Source organism: Monopterus albus, unplaced genomic scaffold (genome assembly GCF_001952655.1).
Source record: "Monopterus albus unplaced genomic scaffold, M_albus_1.0 scaffold31.1, whole genome shotgun sequence".
Taxonomy (NCBI): domain Eukaryota; kingdom Metazoa; phylum Chordata; class Actinopteri; order Synbranchiformes; family Synbranchidae; genus Monopterus; species Monopterus albus.
Window position 1 is genome coordinate 94,719 of NW_018127911.1, and position 12,798 is coordinate 107,516.

The 12,798-nt window shown below is 37.2% G+C and overlaps 1 protein-coding gene across 1 annotated transcript in view; it reads right to left on the reverse strand.

The window, feature by feature from the left end:
* jak3 (Janus kinase 3 (a protein tyrosine kinase, leukocyte)) overlaps positions 1-12,798 on the reverse strand; it is a 34,564-nt gene that overhangs the window by 10,401 nt on the left and 11,365 nt on the right. The window contains exons 4-19 of the mRNA XM_020596636.1: positions 9,561-9,677; positions 7,715-7,914; positions 7,319-7,436; positions 7,017-7,134; positions 6,517-6,662; positions 6,139-6,442; positions 5,585-5,707; positions 5,315-5,472; positions 5,118-5,229; positions 4,509-4,689; positions 3,831-3,955; positions 3,472-3,603; positions 3,284-3,371; positions 2,775-2,899; positions 2,317-2,455; positions 1,235-1,386 (exon numbers count right to left, since the gene is read on the reverse strand). Of these exons, the coding sequence (XP_020452292.1) occupies positions 1,235-1,386; positions 2,317-2,455; positions 2,775-2,899; positions 3,284-3,371; positions 3,472-3,603; positions 3,831-3,955; positions 4,509-4,689; positions 5,118-5,229; positions 5,315-5,472; positions 5,585-5,707; positions 6,139-6,442; positions 6,517-6,662; positions 7,017-7,134; positions 7,319-7,436; positions 7,715-7,913 (2,220 nt within the window). The 5' untranslated portion in view covers position 7,914; positions 9,561-9,677. The remainder of the gene's footprint in view (positions 1-1,234; positions 1,387-2,316; positions 2,456-2,774; positions 2,900-3,283; positions 3,372-3,471; positions 3,604-3,830; positions 3,956-4,508; positions 4,690-5,117; positions 5,230-5,314; positions 5,473-5,584; positions 5,708-6,138; positions 6,443-6,516; positions 6,663-7,016; positions 7,135-7,318; positions 7,437-7,714; positions 7,915-9,560; positions 9,678-12,798) is intronic.

Here is a 12,798-nt window from a genome sequence, read left to right on the forward strand (position 1 = left end):
TCACCACTCTCTCCCCTCTGGGAATACTCTCCATCTTCTCTTCTAACTCACACCCTACTTGTGGAGCATAACCACTGACTACATTCAACATTACCCCTTCAATGTCCAACTTCAAACTGATCACCCTGTCTGACACTCTTTTCACCTCTAAAACATTCCTCATGAGCTCCTCGTTCAGGATCACTCCTACCCCTTTTTTCTTCCTGTCCACACCATAATAACACAGTTTGTATACCCCTCCAATGCTACACGCTTTGATACCCTTCCACCTGGTCTCCTGCACACACAGTATATCTACCTTCCTTCTCTCCATCATGTCCGCCAGCTCTCTACCTTTCCCTGTCATTGTGCCAACGTTAAGAGTCCCTATTCTCAGACCTATACTCCTGCCTTTCCTCTTCTCTCTCTGTTTACGAATCCTTCTACCTACTCTCCTTCTTCGACCAACAGAAGTTCAATTTCCGCCAGCACCCTGTAGGTCAACAGCACTGGTGGCGGGCGTTGTTAAACCGGGCCTCGACTGATCCGGTATGGAATTTGCACTGATGATTCGCATGTTTAAATTTGAAATGTTTTTATGCCTGATGCCCTTCCTGACGCAACCCTCTCTATTTATCTGGGCTTGGGACTGGCACAGAAGTCACTGGCTTGCAACCCCTGTGGCTAGATTTATAATCTATACTAAGTGACCGCCTCAATTTATGACAGTGGTACCCAGAGTTTTTGCTGTGCCTCTTATCATTTCTATAGTTTTATTGGTATTGTGCTTTATATTTGACTGTATTTGGGCATCTTATAATCACTGGGTGAAGTCCTATGCATTGGTAGTTACAGTTCCTCTCCAATATTAATAAACATGTAAGGTATATTATTATTTAGCATAAAGTGCTTTACAATGTCAACCCTCATAATCATGTACTGTCTTCTATATTTGCTAACTGATTAATTGATGATTCCTCCTCTCTATATGGGAGACTGTTTTTTTCTGTTTGGCTTTTTGTCTCATGCTCTGATAAAGGTCTGTTTGCCTGAAAGTCTAGGCAGTGAACTGGATGCACATGATCAGGTGAATAATTTCATTTTTCATGTTTGATGCCTTAAAACATTACATTTTCCATAATTATTTTTGTTAACAATAGTAGAAATTTTAATTAAATATTAAAGTCATTAGGACTCAAACAAGATGTTACTCTGTCATAGTTAGCTTGACTTGTCAGTAGAAAAGTGGTGGCACCTGGCCTAGGTCCCAGCCTTGCAGTGGAGTGTTGCCATTGTTGAAGATTTCCCACAAGGTGGCACCAAAGCTCCACTTATCACACTGAAGTGTCAGGTTGTCTGGGTCCTCCAGCACCTCAGGGGCCACCCAGGGAATTCTGTCCAGAATCACTAAATAAACACATACAGAAATAAACTCATGCATTAATGCAGTGAAGGTATCCCCTAGTGTCTGACACCAAGACATCAGCAACATATCCTTTAAGTCCTGTAAGTTGTGAGGTGGGGCCTTGTTCTTCCAGCACATCCCACAAATGCTCAACTGGATTGAGATCTGGGGAATTTAGAGGCCAAAGCAACACTTTGAACTCTGTCAAGCTCCTTAAACCATTCATGAACAAGGCTTGCAGTGTCTCCTGAAAGAGGCCACTGTCATCAGGGAATAGTGTTGCCATGAAAGTGTGTACTTGGTCTGCAACAAAGTTTAGGTAGGTAAGTGTCAAAGTAGCATCCACATGAATGCCAGAGCAAGATTTCCCAGCAGAACATTTCCCAGAGTAACACACTGTCTCTGCCGGCTTGCCTTCTTTCCATAGTGATGCCCAGGTAAATGACACACAAGTAGTCGTCAAAGTGATGTAAAAAAGTAGCTCTTCTGTGGAATCAGACCAGATGGTCTAGCCTTTGCTTCCAGTGCACATCAGTGAACTTTGGGCACCAACGACTCTATGGCAGTTTCATCAGTTGTTCTTCCTTGGACCACTTTTGGTAGGTAATGACCCCTAAAACTTGGGAACACCCCACAGCACCTGTGGTTTGGAGATGCTCTGACCCAGTCACCTAACCAACACAATTTGTCTCTCAGATCTTTATGCTCACTCATTTTTCTTGCGTCTAACACATTAAAGAACTCACTGTTCACTTGCTGACTAATATATGCCACCCCTTAACTGGTGCTATTGTAATGAGATAATCAATGTTATTCCCTTCACCTGCCAGTTGTTTTAATGTTGTGAATGATCAGTGTATATACTTGGAAGTGAACCTGTATGATGGCATCAGACATGGTTGCAGGGAGTATAAAAACTGTTTTTGCTTTACCATCCTTGCCCAGCATGGCCACGCTGATGCCTGGGTCACTCAGCTTGATGAAAGGAGAGCTGCCCTGTGATGGGTCACCTTCTCTGGCCAACAACAGATTTTTGGCACAGACATTTCCATGAACAATGTTCTTCTCTTCCTGCAAGATAGTTACATCTTAATTTTAATTAAGTACTGGTTAGCCAAGTTCCTGTCATCCAGAAAAAGGATCATTTTATTTACTGTAAAGGATTTTTACACTTCAACAACAGCTTTCACTTTTATTTTGTCAGTAACATAAAAATAAAAACTGGAATTGTATTGACATTTTTGTTTTACATCACATACATGAACATAGAAAACAAAAACTACATTTGGTATTTAAAGTGAATTAACTTTCACCAGTCAATCCTACTTTAGATTTTTGTCATTACTTTTGTTACATTATGTACTGCTTTACATCAGAAAGCCTGTCTTACCAGAAAGTAGAGGGCAGATGCAAGCTGCTTGGCTACGTCAAGTTTCCAGCTCACTGACACAGATCTCCCTCTCTTCAAGTAAAGGTCAAGGGCCCCATACTTGACAAACTCCTGCACCATGATGTCTGAAAGGCACAGTGAGGCTTGTTTCAACAGCTGTACTCCAGGCCAAACACAGAGTCAGAAATACTCATCCACAGAACAAGGACAGAACAAGAGGTCACATTAGGGTTTCATGGTAACATAGTTATTTTGCTCAGTATGAAGAGAACAAATTCATTTATCCATTCAGTTTTTTAATTACAGAATTTTACATAAGCAGAGGAGTAAATGATTTATAGGTAAGACAACGATAAAGAAATACAAGTTTCAGCTCTACTCTAAACAATATTTAGATGTGTGCACACTCATAATTCACAGCACATTAACACATGAAGCACATTAGCTTCATCAAGCATATAAGCAAACAATCACAAAATCAAGTGACAGTCAAGAAGATTTGAACTTACTTTTTACTTCATGAACACTAACGCCGTAGACAAGGAGGAGGTGTTTGTGTGAAATCTGACTCATCAAGCTGGCAGCTTCAAAGAATGACTAATACAAAGAAAACACAAGAAAGCAACACATTTCATGTGTTAGAGTTATGAATAACCAACACAACATTTCAGGGAATTTTATTCTAAACAAAACAAACCTCCCAGCAGTTCTTGTGAACAACCTCAAGCTCTTTCAGTAGGACTTCTGTCTTGTGTTTCTCCCCATCACGAATGTCTGTTTTGTAGCCTTTAAAAATTCGAGTGAAGGATCCCTGTCCGAGGCTTTCCTCCTAGAAATAAAATTACATACAGACACTACAATTAGATAAAAATAAGGAACCTTTTGAATCTTCCATTTAGTTTAAGAACAGTGTCATAGTAGTAGAAATGGTAGCAGTATGTCATGTCATAGAGCCTATAGTGCTAATAATGGTAGGATTACCTGGGGAAATAGTGGAAGCAATACTAGTTGTACCAAGCCTAATAAGTACAGCTGGAGTCATGTCTTCACACTCACCCATTTCAGGTCCTCATATTTGATCATATGAAACTGGATATGACTGAATTTGTTCCTTTCAAGTGTTGGGGACCCTTGGGCTTCTACAGAGCTGCTGCTGCGTATGATGATGAGATTTGTGAGCTCTGCAGCAACAGCAAAAAACATGCTTACAATTGACACATCTTGCAAATACAAAGGCACATACTGCAGTTTAAGCAAGAAATTGAGGTGTTGAGTTGATACATGGTTATAGGTGAGAGACGGCAATTATACTGTATGTACTGTATATCCTAGTTATGGGTCTTCTCTCTACATCTTGTTTATCTAATTATTGTGACTCCAAATGAATATGGACAGACTGATAGAAACCTGGGTTGCTTAAAACATTAATGGAACAGGGGCCTGTAACAAAGATATGATGTCTATATGCACTTATTTGGTTTGTTTCTTAGTTACATAAGACTTTAACATTTTACCTGTATAAGTTTATACACTCTTCAAAAGCATGTGCAAAACACGTGCATTGTTGTGACAATAGGCATTAAAGCAAAGCAGTGCATCCAAATGTACAGTATAACCACAGCATAGAGTGTTATTAGTTAACCAATGAATGTGAGCTGACTCTTTTGATTTATATATACACGAGAATATGTAAACATGAGAATGACTTTAGGATTCATGACTCTGGAAACATACCCTTGGGCCGAGGTGGACAGCAGCGGGCCAGCTTGACAGGTACTTCAGCTAGCAACAGCTTGTTGTGTTGGTAGTAACCGGTGAGCTCTCTCAAGCTGGAAAATGATTTCTGGACACCAGGAAGACTGTAGTGCTCATTCTTATTGATGAGACAGTCTTTATAATCAAGACCAAGTGGGGTCTGCAGTAATATAAATTTAATTGAAATGAAACAACATTATAAGATAGTGTGACATACAAATGATGGCTGCAAACAAGTGTGCAGATACTTCTCTCACTAAGTGACTTTTCAAGCTTTACTCCTTCAATTTATATTGAGTTAAGGAATTTCTGTTTATGTTCAGAAAAACAAGTGCATCATCTGCATAGAGGTAAACCTACAGACAGAGGCCTATAATTTCCAGACTCTTTTGTTTTTATGTGTAATCACCAGTGCTTTAAATCCTGGCAAATTACTCTGCTGAGCGAGCAACATGCTACACAGTTAAGGGTTTTTGGAACACGTTTTTGTCATCAGATCATTGAAAAATGTGCACAGACATAACTAGTGAAAAGCTGTTCAAACAAGTACATTTTAACTCTTATCCATATATGTTATGGAAGTTTTACCTGAACACAAACAGTGAGGAAGAAGTTGTCATAGTTCTTGGGACTCTGCCGGAGAAGGAATGTACCACCTTTAAAGCCTGACTTTTTCAGTTTGTTGACTGCAAATTCTGACCTGATTAAGTGAGATACAAAGTAAATATCTAAAAACAGACACATGTAGATTTGCACTTGATTCAGTATTCTTCAAAATGACTCACGTGATTGGACCGTGACAGTGATTTTTTAGACCCTCCAGAATACTTGGAGGAGCAATGTCTTGGCAGAAGTAATGGGTGGAGTCTGTGGTCAGTCTGAAGTAGCCATCAACAAGTGACACAAATGAAAGTGCTTCTTTTAAACTCTGGAAATTGGCTTCCTGTAGAGCAAATCACAGGCAAATAAGCAGACATGCACCTTATACATCAAACCAAAACAGTAAAATCTGAAAATGACAAATAACAACTGGAGAAGTAATGAATGTCCTTTACCAAGCATCTGTCATCTTTACGAGTTATTGTCACCATCCTGCTGTCTTGGGGAGCCTGTTCCTGGCACACCCTCTTAATACTAATGTCAACGATTTCGTGAAAATCACAGAAGGTCTGCCACTCCTAAAAACAATAAGTTAGGTCAATTATTCAACAATATCTTGTTACTCATGGATGGGGAATATGAGCAGTGGAGAATGTAAGTTACATTTTGTATATGGACACTTCTAGAAGCCCACATCAAGTCATCACAAATGCAAGGCTCAAGGGAACTTGCCTCTAACTAATTAAGATTAATTCACATAACAAAACGTGAAAATGCAGTTATGCATGTGCAGTTTAATAATAATAATGTTAAAACCCTAGGTTGGCCAGTTTGAAATAGTTTTCTACAGGCTTAGTGCACATAGAGGTTTCAGGCTAAAACATTAAAATGGACAGTAATATCATGAGATAGCAAAGCATAAGAGACAGACAGGCAGATTCTTGTTGAGATGGAGTTTGACTACTACTAGCCAGTGTTACTAATTAAGTTAATCTAATCCTTTTCTCACCAGGGCACCATCAGTCTGACTACTTCCACTGGTTTGAATTCCAGTTTCTCCAGTAACCCGCATGAGAGTGAAAGCTGATTTTGACTGGAAGGCAGAAGGATCCACTTGGAAGGTTTCACTTCCCAGAGATGGTTCAATACCGGCCAGTTCGATCAAGTACTTGAGTTTCAAGCTGCACTCATCCACAGAGCAGTTTCCAAGCTTCTTTAGGAAGCGCTTCAGGGTGTTTCGAATTCGATAACGATCCAGGCGATTTCGTTTCTGGATGTCATGAGAGTGTACAAGTTGGTGTAATGACTGCATACTGCTGAAATGTTGACAACTTATATATGGAATGTGAATTAAGTGAAACAACACTTCCTGGCTCATATCAAATACCTCACAGTCTTGCAGAGCTCTCTTACACTCTGATGGCGCTCTTTAGTCATTCTCCATAAGTCCAGTACTGCAAGGCCGAGGCATTCCTCTTGGGCACTCAAAGGTGGAGAAACTCCTGCCTCACTAGCAATAAAATCACTTCGCAGCTGTGTACCAAAACAAAAATGAACCTGTGATATGGTCTGTAATTTAAGGACAATGCAAGCAACAGTTCCTGGCCATAAACAAAAGACTGCAAAGTAAAAAAAAAAAAGCAATAATAAAATTAAACTATTTAAGGAATAGAAAAGTTATATGGGTGAAATATGTCAAAAACCTGTGGAAACTGGCATAACTTTATGTTTACTGTGTGACCTTTGAGCTATCAGTAATAACCATAAAATTTCACTCATAATGGTGTGCCATGTGCTGTATTATTCAATTAAAATAGAAAATAAAACATGAAAAGATTTATCTCAGTGAGTCAGCAAGTTTAATAAATAACAGATTTGGTACCTTACCTGAGCAAAGAGATAATCAATGACACTGTAGTCAAGCACTGGACTGATTCTGTCTCTGGTCAGACTGTAGCGGTACGATGTTCTTGGCCCTTGACCGAACCAGTTTCCAAAGAAAAACCTGCATACCAAATAGAGATAATGTTGTTTAAACCAACAGTTGCTAAACAGATTTTACAGAAATTATAGTATTTTGTCATGTTTTTCTTATTTTCAGTTCAGCCCATATCAGTCATATCCCATTCCATAAAATATTTTGACATTAGTGTATGCTACCTTCTGAAATAAATGTATGATTCACCTACCTGACTCTAAAGTGGACTTGTACGTTATCATCCGTGTTGAACACATGTGATGGAGGATACCAAAATGAGAGATCAGCAGATGCTAAACCAAAAAGGCTTTGGTACACCGGTAAGATTCCTGAAGAAAGAAATCACTGAAGATGTGATGTGAGTAACAAGCTTTAAATAAAAGAAGAAGCAAACACTTCCCTAACAACTAGCCCTTTCCATTCTTGTAAAAAATACATTTACAAGACAAGCAACAATAATTCTGTATAAAATAAAGAATATGATACATTTTGTTATACATGCTGAATTTTGTTGTAATTATACAATGACAATAAATTCATCTTCTTCTTTTGTTATTATTCATAAAAAGCCCTCAATCAGACTCATGAGTAGTCATTGTAATCTTACCACAAAGTTTTCCAGTTTGGATGCAGACATTTTCTGCAGAAATGTGTCCAGATGAAATGTGTATTGTTGTTGCATCCTTTGTGTCAGGGATGAAGTAGAGGTGCACTTGTAAACTAGGACCATTGCTTGAACTGGACCTCTGGCTGCCTCCTCGTTCTCTAATCACCAGAGGGGCTGACTCCTCCTCACTCAAATCCATTCTAAGAATGAGATAAACACACTCAGCAACTCTAAAAGGAAAAGGGTTATGAAATTTAGAACAAGATGACTTAATATCAGTGTTTGAAATGCAATCTTAAAAAATTGTTTAACTCTATATTTTGGAGGTAATGACATTTATCTTTAATATTAATATATAAAGTTCAATGGAATTAAATATTTAGTAAGTAGCTTATTACAGTTGCATCTAACTCATCCCCACCCACAAGTGATAAACTGAAATCAAAACAAGAGTGAAATACCACTATACATAAAAAAAGGAAAAGCCCCTTGAGGCAAATTGCAAATTTGTGATATTAGCCTATATGAATACAAAATTGCTTAGCAGCAAGTGAATGTTCTGTAAATTCATTACAATCAACCCTCTTTAATAAACCTGAACATTCTGTGTAATTTTTGCAGTTTTTTTAATCACTTGGCATCACTTTTATTGAGTTGGTTTGAAATACACTATACTGCATCAGAATTTTACACATTTTTAAAGATTATATAACTCTGTCTTAACCATAGTTTATTAAAGTGTCATGATCTATGAAAAACAAAAGAAAGCAAAAATTTAAAATCAGATGTACTCCTCTTATTATGTTTTAAATGTTAATGGTGGACAAAGGATTAAAATGTTACTTCAGTAAATATACCAATGAAAGGTAACAATGCACCTTTAATGATCTGCTATTTTAGCTACAAAATCTTGATCTGAAGAATAACTATAACCCCTTATATAAATGTAGTGAAGCAAAACATACAATATTGAATGAAATGTAGTCAGTTAGAAGTATAGGTATACATAAACTGTGCTTTAATGAAAATCTGCTGTACTGTTATGTATTTAATTTACATCCCACCACTGCCAAATGTGCTCATTAGTTTTATATGTTTTCACAATATAATATATATATGTTATTATCATTCTACACTTGTATTAAATTCAATTGTGTGCATCTGCTGGAGTGATTATTTTCACAACAGTTTGGAAACTGGACAGTTTAGAGAACTGTTAGAAATTCATATAGTTTTGTGAGCTGCTCACAGGCACGTTGACATTAAGTGTATAGATAAGGGAAAGTGATTCATTGTCACATTGTCCACACAAACTTCATGAGAAAGCCTGGAAAACTGCATTTACACAGCAGAAATAGAACCACGACTGACCGTTCATGGTAAGGTGAAGTCATATCACTGTCATGTTAATAACTGCTATTTTACTGTCATATGGTGAAGAATTTTGTATTTTTTAAGTAAAGCAGCCATGTGATCTGAACTGACACTAACATATATTTTGAAATGTCAAATGTAGATTTATGGGGATTCCCATTAAATCACACAAAACTATTCACCATGTTCTGCTGTAGCCACATCAGGAACACACTGCGTAAAGTAACCAAAATAGTATGTAATAATACTTTGTTAATAATAGTCCTACTTCTATAATACTTAGTAGCTGAATAGAAGTTGAGAAGTAGCAACAGATAAAGCTAAAACATAGAGGAAGCATAGTCTCCACATTGTAATATGCAACATTAAGCTCATACATTTCTAGCACTTATGTAAAAACATTTTTAAACATGGAGATTTTAGAGCAAAGTTCAATACTACGTATTACTGAAGGCTCTTACTGGATTATTACCTTTACATTTGTTCAGCGGAAGACCTCATCTGTTCCTATAAACCAGCGCCTTCTTCTCTGACTTCTGCATTCACGTTGTGTGTGTGAGTGTGTTGACAGGAAGTTCAACAGGATTTCCTGATTTAGACAAACACATATGACAAAGTCAACAGTTTGTCATCTCTATCAGACTGACTGACTGACTGAAGTGAGGCACCATTACAAAGACATTAAAAATGGAAATGTTTAACACAATACTTCACTTTTCAGAATAATTTACTTCTAACCATCAGACTTTATATTGTGATGTAACCAAGAGTTCACACATTTCACACAAAGGTATGTGCAAATCTATTGTAAAGGTCTAAAGAAGAAAGATACTAAATTTAATTTAGATCAAACCCTGAATTAACACCTGTGTTAGTGAATTAATTCCTAATAATCTTGGAGTTAGTCGCCTTTTCTGTTGAACCATTATTTTGTCAAACTAACTGTGATACACATTTTAGTCCATGCCAACTTATTTCAAAAAGTAAACACATTTCTATGAAATGCTCTGTGGATATTCTTAATTCCAGGAATATTAATTTTAATGTTTTTATCAATACCATTGGTCCAAAAGTTTAATTTGCGCACCAGAAAATCAAAACATTTTCATAGAATTTACTGGGCATATTCATGCTCCCCTAGAAGAGGTTAGGCATATTTGTTTCCACCATCCTATGGGCCGAATATTACATATACACACAAAATAGCATATTTCAACATCTGATTCATATATTGCCATAACTTCCCAAGCACTTTCATGTTCCCATGTGGATAAATGAAACAAGAGTAGGAGAGGGTTTAATAAAACAGTAGTCAGCAAACAGGCTTTCAAACAGCACAGACAAAAGAGAAGCAAAATAGGTATAACCATCGCCAATCTGCCTTCAACACTATGAAGCACCTAAATCCAATTAAACAAAAGTAGCAAAAAAAGGAAAGAAAAAACCATTTAGATTAAAAAAATCCTGTCTCTTAACCACTAAAGATGTCCACCATTGTTTCAACAAAGGGCAGAACTGTCACCTGTGTGTAGATGCATTTAGTGCTACAATCAGTTGTCAAGGTCATAAGAGACAATTTTAATTTAATCATAATGGGAACTTTTTATTCATTCAGAAACAAATGTATCCTATAAATGAAAGCAAATGCAGCTCTGTGTTGAAATGGGTTAACTGACATTACAGGAAAAGAGAACCAGCTAACAGCTGTGGTTTCATAGCAGGAAGTTTTTAATGTTCAAGATTATATGTTCCTGTAATTACCAATACTCTGTTGCGATCCACTTAACTGTACTTTTTTTAACCATTTCTCATCATGGTTTGTTTTTTTTTTTAAATATATTTTTCAAATTTTTTGTGAAGCATATTAAAGTCATTCACAGTCTTTCTTCTCAGTACCCAAGGCTGTTAAAAGTTGTAGTTAAACCCTTCAAGAACAGTGGCTACGGTGATCTTGAATTCAGCATAGATATAATGGATATAGGAAAAACAGACAAGCAAAAAATATTCATATAAAAAATGCAAACCCATCTTCTCTAAAGCTGCTACAAAGTACCTGTGCGCTGAGTGTCATTTGAAAAGTTGTTTAGCTAAAATTTTGAAACATCTCTATATTTCTGTCCTCCCCTGCTACATACATGAGGGTCAGAATATTAAAAACACCTCTGAATATAATGTAGTCCAGTGCAAAACCACCTTTAACTACCGTATAACCTCAGTAATAAATATTTAATTGATTTTATACATTTATGACAATTTCACCAAAACATTTTGAGCTTCATACTCAGGGATCCACGCCACCCAGCTTACTCTACTCAGACACAAAAACTGCACCTACAGCCTCAGGCACAGCAGGGCGGACAGCATCATCACACACAGAACAAGAATTTACAACAGCTTTTTCCCTGCCACAGTAAGACTGATGGCAAATATGAAAATGTGAGAATATATGTGCAATAACCCCTTACTAGGCATGCGCAATAATAATACAGAAATGTTCCACAAGGTATTTTTATAAGAGCATCTCATCAACAGTGTTCTCTTGTGGGACCTGAATAATAGCAGGACATTCTCTACCAAGCAATGGAAACAAGCCTGAATATAAACTGTGTTTTAGTATGTTATAACCCCTCACTACCTCACCAAGCGTAATGACATAGCCAACTCCACCATGTAAATTACTGAGTGCGATGTTTGAAGTTCAATGGGGAAAATACTATTACCCTATTTTCGTGTATTGCGATTTTAATGCTTTGTTGCCTTTATGTAACCTTTTTATTTAAAGACTAAGTGTTCTTTCTGGCCTTTGACTCCGTACCTGCACAAGAATTCCTATATGACTAGACTGTCTGTTTATGCATAAATGGCAAATAAAAATCTTGACTTGACTTGATGAACACAGATGTTAAGGGAGATGTGTCGCATTGAACTGCATACAGTTGTACAGGTGTGCCTAATAAAGTGGCCAGTGAGTGTATAGCACTGCTGTTGTTGTAATGCCAGGTGTGCTGGCTTCTGTTAGACTCCTTGTCTTTGTAACATAACGTACTTGTTCATGGTAACATAATGAACTTTGCTGCTCTCTGTGTCTACTTTATATTTCATTTGTATTTTGTGGCATTCATGTCGATGGCAAAGTAAGAATTTCATTGTACAGGAAAACACATTTCCTAACTGTGCATATGACAAATAAACACTTTGATTTGACTTGCAACACACACATCTTGTTCACTGAGTTTCTGGTTCTTGATTATTTGTTAAACTGGAAACCTGTTAGGGTACATAATGAATGATAAGCAGACAATGCTATATACTTATACAGTTTTCAGTTTATTAGGTACACCAAGCTCACCAGTGCCCAAAAGATCCATAAATTATCATCTTTTAGAGCAGGTAAATAGTGTTTCCTTATTTCATCATTAACAGCTCAAACAAGGGCACGAGTGAGCAACATTTCTCTTTTCACAAAATAAAAGCAGAGGTCAACATGTTATCATAAAACAACACACACACACAAGAAACAAGTGCTGCAGAAAGTAAGCTACGGGTCTCAGTGCTGCTCAACATAAACTATTGTTTTGTTCTTGCTAAATGCAGTGTAAACCTTATACCTAACCGTCTCTCCAGTCACACCTGAGTCACTTTTTTCGGGAGAACCTGCGAGGGAATTTACATGGTGTGCACACATATCACATACTCACTTTCACACACAC